At 67.6% G+C, this 13356-nt stretch overlaps 1 protein-coding gene across 1 annotated transcript; it reads left to right on the forward strand.

Moving 5' to 3' along the window:
- The first annotated feature begins 425 nt into the window (after nucleotides 1–425).
- Eppk1 (epiplakin 1) lies at nucleotides 426–9357 on the forward strand. Its single transcript, XM_048358592.1, is given in 6 exon segments — nucleotides 426–1661; nucleotides 1663–1833; nucleotides 1835–4162; nucleotides 4164–8154; nucleotides 8248–8994; nucleotides 8997–9357. Coding segments are annotated over 6 exon segments (8769 nt in total). The 5' UTR covers nucleotides 426–458; the 3' UTR covers nucleotides 9326–9357.
- Nucleotides 9358–13356: the final 3999 nt, after the last annotated feature.

A 13356-nucleotide genomic window follows, 5' to 3' on the forward strand; every position in this document is an offset into this window, starting at 1 on the left:
AGGCCCGAGCGTCAGCACCCTGGGTGGACGGGGAAGGGCCTCGGAGCCGGGCAGAGCCGGGCAGCGGAGCAGGCTCAGCCCCTCCACGGGGCCTGGGGCTGAGGGGTGTCCCGGGAGACCCTACTCCTGGAGCTCGATCTCCAGTCCTGCAAGGCGGCCGCCCACTGCGCCTGTTCTCTGAGCTGGCCGGGCGACCTCTCTCCCCTCAGGGACCTTGCAGGGCGGGAGAGGGCCTCCCAAGGTGCGTGTCCCACGGCCCAGATGGGCCGTCTGAGCCCTCTGCTACCAGAGCAGGGGGTGCTATTCTGGCCCAGAGGGGCCGCCGGGGCTGGTCCGGCCTGGAAGGGCCTGACCTCCCGAGTCTCCGCGTGGGGCCTCAGGAGCCTTGACGGATCCTTTCTGTTCCTTACAGGACACGGGTGGACCCCAGGCAAGGTCTGCACGAGCCACGGTGCGCGATGAACGGCCAGTCCTCTCCTGCGGATGCCCCGGCCTCCCAGGGCACCGAGCAGGCCACCGCCCCCCAGGATGCGAAGGCCATGCTGGGAGGCGGCACCGCTCCGGCAGGAGCCTCCCTGGCCATCGCCGGGGTGTACGTGGAGGCCTCGGGGCAGACCCAGAGTGTCTACGCGGCCATGCAGCAGGGCCTCCTGCCCGCGGGGCTTGGGCTGGCTTTGCTGGAGGCCCAGGCAGCTACCGGGGGCCTGGTGGACCCCGCCCAGGGCCAGCTGCTCCCTGTGTCCGAGGCCCTGCGGCAGGGCCTGGTCGGGCTGGAGCTGAAGGAGAAGCTCCTGACCGCCGAGCGTGCCGCCACCGGGTATCCCGACCCCTACGGGGGCAGGAAGCTGGCCCTCTTCCAGGCCATCGGAAAGGAAGTCGTAGACAAGGCCCGTGGGTGGAGCTGGCTCGAGGCCCAGCTGGCCACGGGGGGCCTGGTGGACCCCACGCAGAAGGTGCGCGTGGACCCCGGGCAGGCCTGCCGGCAGGGCCTCCTAGACCAGGAGACCTGGCACGGCCTGACGGAGCTGGAATCCAGCCCGGACGGCGGCACGTTCCTGGACCCCAATACGCTCGAACGCCTGCCCTACGGCACGCTGCTGAGCAGGTGTGTGCGGGCCCCCGGGTCAGGGCTGGCCTTGCTGCCCCTCAAGACCACCTTCCGTACCCTGGCTGGGGCGGCCAGTGTGGCCGAGTTGCTGGAGGCGGAGATCCTGGACGAGGAGACGGCGAAGGGCCTGCAGGAGGGCACGCTGGCCGTGTCCGAAGTGAGCCTGCGCCCCGAGGTACGGCGCTACCTGGAGGGGACCGGCAGCCTGGTGGGGGTCGTCCTGCTGCCCGAGGGCCTCAAGAAGAGCTTCTACCAGGCCGCCGCTGAGCACCTGGTCCCCAAGGGCGCTGCGCTTCCGCTCCTGGAGGCCCAGGCCGCCACCCGCACGCTGGTCGACCCGGCCACGGGCCGGCAGCTGCGGGTGCCGGAGGCGGTCAGGGCCGGCCTGGTGGGCCCAGAGCTCCACGAACAGCTCCTGGTGGCGGAGCAGGCGGTCACGGGCTACCATGACCCCTTCAGCAATTCCCAGGTCCCCCTCTTCCAGGCCATGAAGAAGGAGCTGATAGACCGGCCCCTGGCCCTGCGCCTCCTGGAGGCGCAGCTGGCCACGGGCGGGGGTGGTATGCCCAGCCCGCAGGCTCCGGGTGCCCCCGGGGGCCGCCCTGCGCTTCGGCTGCCTGGACGAGGAGACGCGGCAGGACATCGCACGGGCGCCCGGCTTCTCAGACCCCGGCACGCACGAGCGCCTGCACTACGCGGAGCTGCTGGCCCGCTCCGTCACCGACCCCCGAGACGGGGCTGGCCTTCCTGCCCCTCCCAGGGGCGCCCTCGGGAGAGGAGCCCCGGGGACCCGCCTTCATCGAGCACCGCACCCGGCGGGCCCTGATGGCCGCCACCGCGTCCGTCTCCGTGGGGAGGTTCCGGGGCCGGCCGGTGTCCCTCTGGGAGCTGCTCTTCTCGGAAGCGGTGCCCGCGCCGCAGAGGGGAGCCCTGGCCCGGCGGCACCAGGCGGGGACCCTGGCGCTGGAGGAGCTGGCCGCTGAGCTGAGGGCCAGGGTGGAGCGGGCGGCGGCCACCCCCGCGGTCACCTTCCCTGGGCTGAGGGACACGGTGACGCCGGGAGAACTTCTGGAAGCCCAAATCATCGACCGGGAGCTGTGCGAGCGGCTGGAGCGCGGGCAGGCCTCCGCCCAGGACGTGGGCGGCCTGGCCACGGTGCGGCGGTACCTGCAGGGCACGGGCTGCATCGCCGGCCTGCTGCTGCCGGACTCCCAGGAGCGCCTGGGCATCTACGAGGCGCGCGGCCGCGGGCTCCTGCGGCCCGGCACCGCCCTCATCCTCCTGGAGGCCCAGGCCGCCACGGGCTTCATCATCGACCCCAGAGAAAACAAGAAGCACTCCGTGGAGGACGCCCTGCGGGCCGGCGTCATCGGGCCCGACGTGTTTGCCAAGCTGCTGTCGGCGGAGCGCGCCGTCACGGGCTACACCGACCCCTACTCCGGGGAGCGGATCTCCCTCTTCCAGGCCATGCAGAAGGACCTCATCGTCCGGGCCCACGGCATCCGCCTGCTGGAGGCCCAGATCGCCACGGGCGGCGTCATCGACCCCGTGCACAGCCACCGCCTGCCCGTGGACGTGGCCTACCGGCGCGGCCTCTTCGACCAGGTGCTGAACCTGATCCTCCTGGACCCCGCCGACGACACCAAGGGCTTCTTCGACCCCAACACGCACGAGAACCTGACCTACCTGCAGCTGCTGGAGCGCTGCGTGGAGGACCCCGAGACCGGCCTGCGCCTGCTGCCGCTCCGCGGGGCGCGCCCCCCGCTGGTGGACGGCCCCACGCGCCGGGCCCTCCAGAGCCTGCTGCTCTCGGTGCGGCACGGCCGCTTCCGGGGGCAGAGGGTGTCGGCGTGGGAGCTCATCAACTCCGAGTACTTCGGCGAGGCGCGGCGGCGGCTGCTGCTGCGGCGGTTCCGGCGGGGCGGGGTGACCCCGGAGGGGGTGGCGCGGCTGCTGCGGGAGGAGTCGAGGAGGTGGGCGGACGTCACGCTGCCGGCGCTGCGGGGCCGGGTGACGGCCCACCGGCTCCTGGAGGCCGGCATCATCGACGGGGAGCTCCTGGACCGGGTGCTGGCGGGGGAGCTCGGCCCGGACGCCCTCCTCCGCGCGGACGGCGTCCGCCGGTACCTGCGGGGCTCGGGGGCGGTGGGGGGCGTGCTGCTCCCGGCCTCCGGCCGGCGGCTCAGCCTCTACCAGGCCATGACACAGAGGCTGCTGCCGCCCGGCGCGGCGCTGGCCCTGCTGGAGGCCCAGGCGGCCACGGGCACCCTCCGGGACCCCCGCGGCGGGGAGAGCCTGTCGGTGGACGAGGCCGTGCGCCGGGGCGTGGTGGGGCCGGAGCTGTACCGCAGGCTGAAGTGGGCCGAGGCCTCCCTCACCGGCTTCAGGGACCCCTTCTCGGGGGAGAGGGTGCCCCTGCTGGGGGCCATGAGAAAGGGCCTCGTGCCCGCGGAGCAGGCCACCCGCCTGCTGGAGGCCCAGGTCTCCACGGGGGGCGCCGTCGACCCCGCCGGCCGCCACCACCTCCCCCCGCCCGTGGCCGTCCAGCGCGGCTGCCTGGACCGGGAGATGGAGGCGGCTCTGTCCCGCTCCCCCGAGACCTTCCCCACGCCGGACGGCCGGGGGCTCACCAGCTACGCCCGGCTGCTGGAGCAGGCCGTCTGGGATGAGGCCTCTGGCCTGCGCCTCCTGCCCCTGCCCGAGGGGGCCCCTCCCGTCCCGACCGAGGGGCAGGTCCGGGAGACCCTGCGGGCCACCCCCGCGGGGGGGGACGGCACGGCGAGCCTCTGGGACCTGCTCGCCTCCGGCCGCTTCACGGAGGAGGAGCGCCGGGGCCTGGTGGAGGCGGTGCAGGTGGGGAGGACCTCCCCGGCGCAGCTGCAGGAGGCCGTGCGCGGCCGGGTGCGGGAGGCGCGGCTGCTGGCCCGGGCCCGGGTCTCGCTGCCGGGCCCCCGGGGGGAGGTGCCCGCCGCCTGGCTGCGGGACGCGGGCGTCATCACGCAGGACACGCTGGAGGCGCTGGCCGAGGGCTCGCAGCGGCCGGCCGAGGTGGCGGCGCGGCCCCCCGGTGAAGGCCCGCCTCTGGGGAACGGGCTGCGTGGCCGGCGTCCTGCTCCAGCCCTCGGGGACGAAGGTGACCCTCTCCCGGGCCACGCGCGACGGCCTGCTCCCCCCGGGCCTGGGCCGGCGGCTGCTGGAAGCGCAGGTGGCGTCGGGCTCGCTGATCGACCCGCTGGGCAACCGGAGGCTGTCGGTGGAGGGGGCGGTGAGGGCGGGCCTGGTGGGCGGGGAGCTGAGCGAGCCGCTCCGGCAGGCCGAGAGGGCCGTGGCCGGGTGCGTGGACCCCCGCTCGGGGGGCAGGCTGTCCCTGTGGCAGGCCGTGCTGCAGGGGCTCGTGCCCCCGCGCGAGGGCCTTCCCCTCCTGCAGGTGCAGCTGGCCACCGGGGGGGTGGCGGACCCCCTGCACGGGGTGCGCGTGCCCCCGGCCGCGGCCTGCAGGCTGGGGCTTCTGGACGAGCGAACGGTCCAGGAGCTGACGGCCGCCACGGAGGACAGCAAGTTCTTCTTCGACCCCGGCTCCCGCCGCCGGGTCACCTACCAGCAGCTGCGGGAGCGGTGCGTGCAGGAGGCCGGCACGGGCCTGTGGCTGCTGCCGCTCCCCGAGGGCGCGGCGCTGGGGGTGGACGAGCACACGGCCGTGGCCCTGAGGGCCATGAAGGTGCCCGTCGGCGCGGGGCGGTTCCAGGGCCGCCGCGTGGCCCTCTGGGACCTGCTGCACTCCGAGTACGTGGATGCTGACAAGCGCCGAGAGCTGGCGGCGCTGTGCTGCTCGGGACGCGCCACGGCCCTGCGGCAGGTGGTCAGCGCGGTCACCGCCCTGGTGCGGGCCGCCGAGACGCGGCCCTCCCCCGCCGCCTTCCCAGGGCTGCGGAAGCAGGTGTCGGCCGGGGATCTGTTCCGATCCCAGCTGATCGACAGACAGACTCTGGATGAGCTGAGCCAGGGGAAGAAGACCGTGCAGGAGGTGGCGGAGATGGAGAGCGTGAGGCGGTCCTTGGAGGGAGGCAACTTCATTGCCGGAGTCCTCGTCCGAGACACGCAGGACAAGATGAGCATCCCCGAGGCCCTGCGGAGGGGCCTCCTGCGGCCCGGCACCGCCCTGGTGCTCCTGGAGGCCCAGGCGGCCACCGGCTTCGTCATCGACCCCGTGCAGAACCGGAAACTGACCGTGGAGCAGGCCTTCCAGGAGGGGATGTTTGGCAGGGAGACGTACGAGAAGCTGCTGTCGGCGGAGCGCGCCGTCACCGGCTACACCGACCCCTACTCCGGGGAGCGGATCTCCCTCTTCCAGGCCATGCAGCGGGACCTCATCGTCCGGGCCCACGGCATCCGCCTGCTGGAGGCCCAGATCGCCACGGGCGGCGTCATCGACCCCGTGCACAGCCACCGCCTGCCCGTGGACGTGGCCTACCGGCGCGGCTACTTCGACCAGGAGATGAGCCGCATCCTGGCGGACCCGAGCGACGACACCAAGGGCTTCTTCGACCCCAACACGCACGAGAACCTGACCTACCTGCAGCTGCTGGAGCGCTGCGTGGAGGACCCCGCCACGGGCCTCTACATGCTGGAAGTCGTGAGGAAAGGAGACGCCGGCACGCACGTCGACGGGGCCACGAGGCAGGCCCTGCGCTCCAGGGCGGTGAGCGTGCAGGCGGGCAGGCTTGCCGGTCAGACGGTGTCTGCGTGGGACCTGCTCTCTTCTCAGTACTTTACAGAGGGACAGAAGAGAGAGCTTGTGCAGAAGTATAAGGCCCAGAAGGTGAGCCTCGAGGAGCTGGTGGAGGTCATCGTCAGGACGGTGGAGGGAAGTGACAGAGGAAGCCGGGCCGTCACCGGGGCGGCCACCCACGAGGACGGGACAGCGGCGGAGAGGCCCGGTCCTGGGGCGCCGGATAAGGAGAGTCTGGACGCCCTTCCCAGCCAGGACCTCACCCGGCGGGAGCCCGTGAACGCACAGCTGGAGGGCAGTGGCTGCATTGCCGGGGTGATCGCACCCCTGACCCGGGAGGTCATGAGCTTCGAGGAGGCCGGCAGGGCCCAGCTCATCCCTGCAGGCTTCGTGGTGCAGATGCTCGAGGCCCAGGCGGCCACCGGTTGTCTGATGGACCCCGGCACCCACCAGAGACTGTCTGTGGACGAGGCCGTGGCACGGGGCCTCGTGGGGAGAGAGTTCCGGGAAAGACTGGTGCGTGCGGAGAAGGCCACAAAGGGCTACGAAGACCCCACCTCGGGGGAGATCATCTCCCTCTTCCAAGCCATGCAGAAGAAACTCGTCCCGCGGGAGGAGGCCCTGAGGCTGCTGGAGGTGCAGATGGCCACCGGCGGCATCGTCGACCCGTGGCACCGCCGCCGGGTCCCCCCGGAGACGGCCTGCGGGCTCGGCTGCCTGCACGAGGACGTCCTGGCCCTCGTCACGGACCAGAGACACATGAGGAGAAGGTTCACGGACCCCAACACGCAGGAGAAGGTCACCTACAAAGAGCTCCAGGACAGGTGCCAGCGCGAGGCGTCGGGCTGGGCCTTGTTCCCGCTGGTCAAGGACTTGAAGGATGCAGACTACGTGGATGAGGCCACCAAGGCGGCCCTGGAGGCCCAGCAGGTGGAGATCACGGTGGGGAGGTTCCAAGGCCAGAGGCCTTCGGTGTGGCAGCTGCTCAACTCCGAGTACGTGACGGAGGACAGCAAGCGGGAACTGGTTCGGCTGTACAAGAGAGATACGGCACAAGCGCTGGAGAAGGTCGTGCAGATCATTCTCCGAATGATCGCCGAGAAGGAAGCCAGCGGAAGACAGCTGTGGTTCAGAGGCCTCAGAAGCCAGGTGACCGCCGGGGAGCTGCTGCAGTCCGCCATCATCTCCAGACAGACGCTGACGGACTTGGAGCAGGGCACGTGCACGGTGGAGGAGGTCGAAAGGAACGCAGACGTCAGGCGCTACCTGGAGGGCACGGGCTGCGTCGCGGGCGTCCTGGTGCCGGTGCCCGGGGAGCCGGGCCGCCAGCAGACGATGAGCATCTACCAGGCCATGTGGAAGGGCGTGCTGCGGCCCGGCACCGCCCTGGTGCTCCTGGAGGCGCAGGCGGCCACCGGCTTCGTCATCGACCCGGTGCAGAACCGCAGGCTGTCGGTGGAGGAGGCCGTGGCCGCGGGCGTGGTGGGCGGTGAGATCCGGGACAAGCTGCTGTCGGCGGAGCGCGCCGTCACGGGCTACACCGACCCCTACTCCGGGGAGCGGATCTCCCTCTTCCAGGCCATGCAGCGGGACCTCATCGTCCGGGACCACGGCATCCGCCTGCTGGAGGCCCAGATCGCCACGGGCGGCGTCATCGACCCCGTGCACAGCCACCGCCTGCCCGTGGACGCGGCCTACCGGCGCGGCCTCTTCGACGAGGAGATGAACGAGATCCTGGCGGACCCGAGCGACGACACCAAGGGCTTCTTCGACCCCAACACGGAGGAGAACCTGACCTACCTGCAGCTGCTGCGCCGCTGCGTGCGAGACCCAGACAGCGGGCTGCACCTGCTGCGGGTGGCGGGCCCGGACTCCGCCGTGCACGGGCTGGGGGAGGAGCTGCGGGGCGCGCTGCGGGACGCCCACGTGACGCTGGCCTCCGGCCACAGCGTGTCGGCGTGGGAGCTCCTCTTCTACCGCGAGGTGGGGGACGCCACGCGCGAGGACCTGCTGCGCCAGGCCCGGGCCGGCGCGCTGACCGTGCAGGACGTGGGCGCCCGCCTGGCCTCGCTGCTGGCCCGGGCCGAGGACCCGCGCAGGGCGCTGGGCGAGGCCACCATGGAGGTCCGCGTGGGCCGACTCCGGGGGCCGGCGGTGCCCGTGTGGGACGTGCTGGCCTCCGGTTACGTGAGCCCGGCCGCCCGGCAGGAGCTGCTGGCCCAGTTCAGGTCAGGGGCCCTGGCCTTGCCCACCCTCACGCGCAGGCTGACCACCATCATCGAGGAGGCTGAGGACCCGGAGGCCCAGGAGGCGCCCGGTGCCCACCCCGAGACGGGGCACGCTGGACGCAGCCGGCAGGAGCCTGACGCCCAGCCCGGGCACGGGCCCGGTCCATCAGGGCCCTCCCCAGCCGGGGCCGGGGCCGAGGCCGCCCAGCAGGAGCCTGACGCCCAGCCTGGGCACGGGCCCAGTCCACCAGGGCCCTCCCCAGCCGGGGCCGGGGCCGAGGCCGCCCAGGGGCAGCAGGAGAGGGCTCTCCGGGCAGCCATGCTGCAGGTGCACTCGGGGCCACTGCGGGGCCAGCCGGTGTCGGCCTGGGACGTCCTCTTCTCTGCCTACCTGAGCCAGGCTCGCCGCGAGGAGCTCCTGGCCCAGCTGGCGGCCGGTTCCCTGCGCCCAGCCCAGCTCGCCGCCCTCCTCACCCAGATAGTGGAGGAGACGGAGGAGCGGCTCGGCAAGGTGACCTTCCGCGGCCTGAGGCGCCAAGTGTCTGCGTCCGAGCTGCGCACCTCGGGGATCCTGGGCCCCGAGACCCTGCAGGACCTGGCCCAGGGGACCACGACCCTGCAGCAGGTGACGGAGATGGACGAAGTCAAACGCTACCTGGAGGGCACGGGCTGCATCGCGGGCGTCCTGGTGCCGGTGCCCGGGGAGCCGGGCCGCCAGCAGAAGATGAGCATCTACCAGGCCATGTGGAAGGGCGTGCTGCGGCCCGGCACCGCCCTGGTGCTCCTGGAGGCCCAGGCGGCCACCGGCTTCGTCATCGACCCGGTGCAGAACCGCAGGCTGTCGGTGGAGGAGGCCGTGGCCGCGGGCGTGGTGGGCGGTGAGATCCGGGACAAGCTGCTGTCGGCGGAGCGCGCCGTCACCGGCTACACCGACCCTACTCCGGGGAGCGGATCTCCCTCTTCCAGGCCATGCAGCGGGACCTCATCGTCCGGGCCCACGGCATCCGCCTGCTGGAGGCCCAGATCGCCACGGGTGGCGTCATCGACCCCGTGCACAGCCACCGCCTGCCCGTGGACGTGGCCTACCGGCGCGGCCTCTTTGACGAGGAGATGAACGAGATCCTGGCGGACCCGAGCGACGACACCAAGGGCTTCTTCGACCCCAACACGCACGAGAACCTGACCTACCTGCAGCTGCTGCGGAGAGCCGTCCTGGATCCGGACACTGGGCTTCTCTTCCTGTCCCTGTGCACGCGCTGAGCAGCTTGGCGTGTCCCCCTCACTTGCCGAGACGGGGCAGTGCAGCTACATTTTTTAAATTGTTTTCACTCTTCCTATCTGGGTTCTTTGGTCTTGTATTCCATTAAAGGTTGAGGAGCTGAAAGTCGTCATGGTTTTCCAGTACGCTGTCTGTGTCTCCTCAGTCTTTTGTCCTTTGTCTCCTTTCGCCTGTGTCGTGGCCCGTGGGGGTGAGCCCTCCGTTCTCTCATTAGTGTGTCCCCGTTTTCCCTCTGACTTCAGCACGGGGGTGCCTCTCTCCCCAGCCTGGAACCCTGGGACCCCAGCCAGTTGGAGTGTGATCTTCAGTAAATGCGTTTCTTTCTTCGGTAGAATGACGTCCCCGTTCTGAATGGCTTCCTGGCCCTCCTGCCGTCCTCGCCAGCGCCTTGGCTGTGTTTGGGCGGTGGTGGCCTCCCCTGGCTCGAGTCTCACCCGGCGCTGGACAGTCACCACCAGCCCGCGTGGGCCTCGGTGTCCGGCAGCACTGCCCCGGCGGGGCCCTGGCCGGCTGAGGAGCTTCATTTTGGAACGTGCCTAAGCAGTCTGTTTATTCGGAAACGTTTATGGACACATAGTAAGCTTAGGTCTTTGTTTTTAATTTAAAATGAAATAACGTTTGTTTGGGTCCGGGGTTGGTAGGGAGGAGGAGGGCAGGGCCTGGTGCTGACAGTGCCCTGGCCCGGCACACATTCCAGGTAGTGAGACAGAGCGCGAAAGCCATTTACTTGTAGCTCTTTTCATTAGCTCATATTGCTTGGGGGGGGGGGGGTCTTTATTATGTCTCCACATGTTTACACTGGAACACAATCACTAGTCTCTTGCCTTTGGTATTCCATTTTCCTTTTTTTTCCTTTGGCAGTTCTTGGTTTGCACATAGAGAGAGCCTCTCGAGGCTGTGTGGACCACTGAGCCACAGGCTCGGCCCTGGTTTTCAGTGGTTGTGTTTACGACAGGGTTTCCTCCCTGGCGCTGATCTGCGCATGGCAGGGCTCCCGCGCCCCGAGGATGGCAGGCTCGGCTCCCACACCTCGCTGCGTGCGGTGGAAAAGGCATCACATGGACGTTTCTGGAACTGTAAACCCTCCCATGCTCCGCCTCACAAGGAGATAGGATTACAGGCATGAGCCACCAGTGTTGTTGGACTTTGATTTCAGATTTTTTTTGCCCGACCTGGGACTTGAACTCAGGGCCTGAGCACTGTCCCTGACTTCTTTTTGCTCGAGGCTAGCACTCTGCCACTTGAGCCACAGCGCCCCTTCTTTTTCTATTTATGTGGTATTGAGGAATCGAACCCAGGGTTTCATGCATGCTAGGCAAGCACTCTACCACTGTCACATTTCCAACCCCCTGATTTCAGATTTTTGAAGGGTCATCCACAAAACTGCATTGTTACATTAAGATTAAATAAGGAAAGGGCTGGGAACGTGGCTCAGTGGTAGAGTGCTTGCCTAGCATGCATGAAGCCCTGGGTTCGACTCCTCAGCACCACATAGACAGAAAAAGTGGGAAGTGGTGCTGTGGCTCAAGTGGTAGAGGACCTTGAGCAAAAAGAAGCTCAGGGACAGTTCAAGCCCCAGGACTGGTGAGAGATAAAGAGAGAGAGAGAGAGAGAGAGAGAGAGAGAGAGAGAGAGAAGGAGGAGGAGGAGGAGGAAAAGAAGAAAAAGAAGAAGAAGAAGAAGAAGAAGAAGAAGATTAAATCAGGACAATAGCAGTGTCAAGTCTTGAGTGACTTAGAGCTCTGCCCAAGTAGTCTTCACAAGGCTGTGGCTAAGTTGTGGGAGTCTAGGTACTCACTCGTAAGTCCTGGAAGCACCTAGAAATCCTGTTGGCCTTGAAGTGGGCCAGTGACATGCTCCCATTTGCTGACGTTTTCCCTCGAGACTTATTCATTCTAGTACTAGAGACATGGAGACTTTTTTGGTTGAGTCACTGTGTCGTCTCGTGATCTTCCGGGGGGTTCTGCGCCCCCTGACTGCGCTGCTGAGACGGATGAGTTTGCCCTGGTGGGCGCCATCTTGGTTTGGTTTGGACTGCGAGGGGCGCCTGCCTCCCGTGACAGTTCTCTTTCCACGTCCGTGTGTCGTGGGCAGATGCCCCACGGGCAGCACGAGGCCCAGGAGTGGGGCCGAGGGTTGGGTGGCCATGCGTAGAGCAGAGGCACCTCCTTCAGGCAGGCCCAGGACAGAGTAGGGGAAAGAGAGGCCATGTCTTTCATCCTGTCTAGCTTAGCAGGGGGATGAGGGAGCTTCTCTCTGGACTTTGGCTTTCCACGCCCAGTGCAGGGCTGAGGAGACGCTGCCCCCGGGCAGCTGTCGGTGCAGCAGGAAGAGAACCACCCTGCAGAGGAAGCACGACCCTGGGCCTCCGAGCTCCCAGCCTGTGCCAGTCCCGTGCCCCTGGGAGCTGCTGCCTGTATCCTGTCGCTGTGACAGCAATAAGGCCAGGCTGTGCTACTGGACAAGTGGGGCCTGGGTTTTGATTCTGACTTGACAGGCGGTAAGTGGAGGCCCGGGAGGCTGAGCCACTCAGGGCCCAGCAGCAGGCTGGCGGTCGGGCTCCAGTTCCCAAATCGGTCCTCACCCAGGAGGCCTGTGCCAGCCACTGAGGGGTCAGGAAGCTCTTAGGTCTGTGGTGTTGGATTTTATTCCGTTCACTTATTTACTTGTTTTCCTGAGCCTGCATCTTCGTAGCTGAGGCTTCCCTGGAGCCTATGAATCCCAAGTGCTGGGATTATAGACAAGGACTGCCACACCCGTCTGTCTTTTCCTCACCGAAGTCCAGCCCCAGGCTGACAAGCCCCCTGTACTCCTACTGCTAAACAGTCACGGCTCTTCCCGCAGGATGCTAGCACCTGTAAGGCTCATCTGCTGTCCTAGCTGGGCACCGGTGGCTCACACCTGTAATCCTAGCTACTCAGTAGGCCCAGATCTGAGGATCACGCTTCCAAGACCTGGGCAGGAAAGTCCATGAGACTTTTGTCTCCAATCAACCACCCAAAAGCCATAAGTGGATCTGTGGCTCAAGTGGTAGAGTGCGAACCTTGAAAACTAAGTGCTCCTCAGATAATGGCATAATACCCTGCTAACTTGATTTTACTACTCTGTTGACAAAGTGCAATTGGATCTTTTTGACAAATTTTCGGAATGACTGGAACCATACAGTCTAACATTCCTCTAGGACAGTTTGGCGACCATGGTGACGTTCCATTGCCGCGGGCCTTCGACACTAAGGGGCAGCTTTCGTGGACCTCTGCGCTCTTCCGTTTCCACAATGCCATCTTCTGGCTCTATTTCTCATGATTAAATACACTGACATCCCCTGAAATCTCTCTTGAAACAATCGATCGTGTAGGTCCCACCGGTCCTTCCCAACGCCCACGCCTGCAGCCGCCCGAGCGCCCTTCCTGCTCACCAGGCTGCGGGGCCGGTGGCACCTCCAGAGCCCTCGCGGACTCTCCTCCCGCACCAACAGCGCCCAGGCAGCCCACAACACCCATGCTGGCTTCCTGAGCACCAGAACGGACGCCCCATCCCGCCACCCATCTCACAGGGGCTAGCCCCTTGCCACTGCTGTGTTCGTTGTAGTCTTCAAGTCCAGCCTGCCTGTGCCCAGAGGGTGCCGCACAGGACGCAAGCCCAGGAGGCGGGGCCGTGGGCGGAGAGCAAGGTGAGGGCCCCGGGCCTGCCTCTCACTCCGGGCTCCCCCCGCCTGGCCTTCTCCTGCCTGCACCCGGAGCACCTGCCCCAGCCAGAGAGCCGGCCGACCCTCCACTGGTGGTGGGGGCGGAAAGGCAGGGATCCAGAGAGCAGGTCACCCTCCTCCCCACAGGCGTGGGAGGCTCCGAGAGACCCTCGGGGGACAGGAGGCCATGCCTTCCACTGGAAACGCCACGCGTGGGGGCCGCTCTTCCAGTGAGGGCGGCAATAGCAGTTGTAGGTGTCTAGGCTGTAAACAGTACGCGCGTCTCCTCTTCTAGTCTGCCTCAACCACAGTGCAGGCAGGGCCGCT

The sequence above is a fragment of the Perognathus longimembris genome, chromosome 12 (assembly GCF_023159225.1).
Source record: "Perognathus longimembris pacificus isolate PPM17 chromosome 12, ASM2315922v1, whole genome shotgun sequence".
NCBI classification, from domain to species: domain Eukaryota; kingdom Metazoa; phylum Chordata; class Mammalia; order Rodentia; family Heteromyidae; genus Perognathus; species Perognathus longimembris.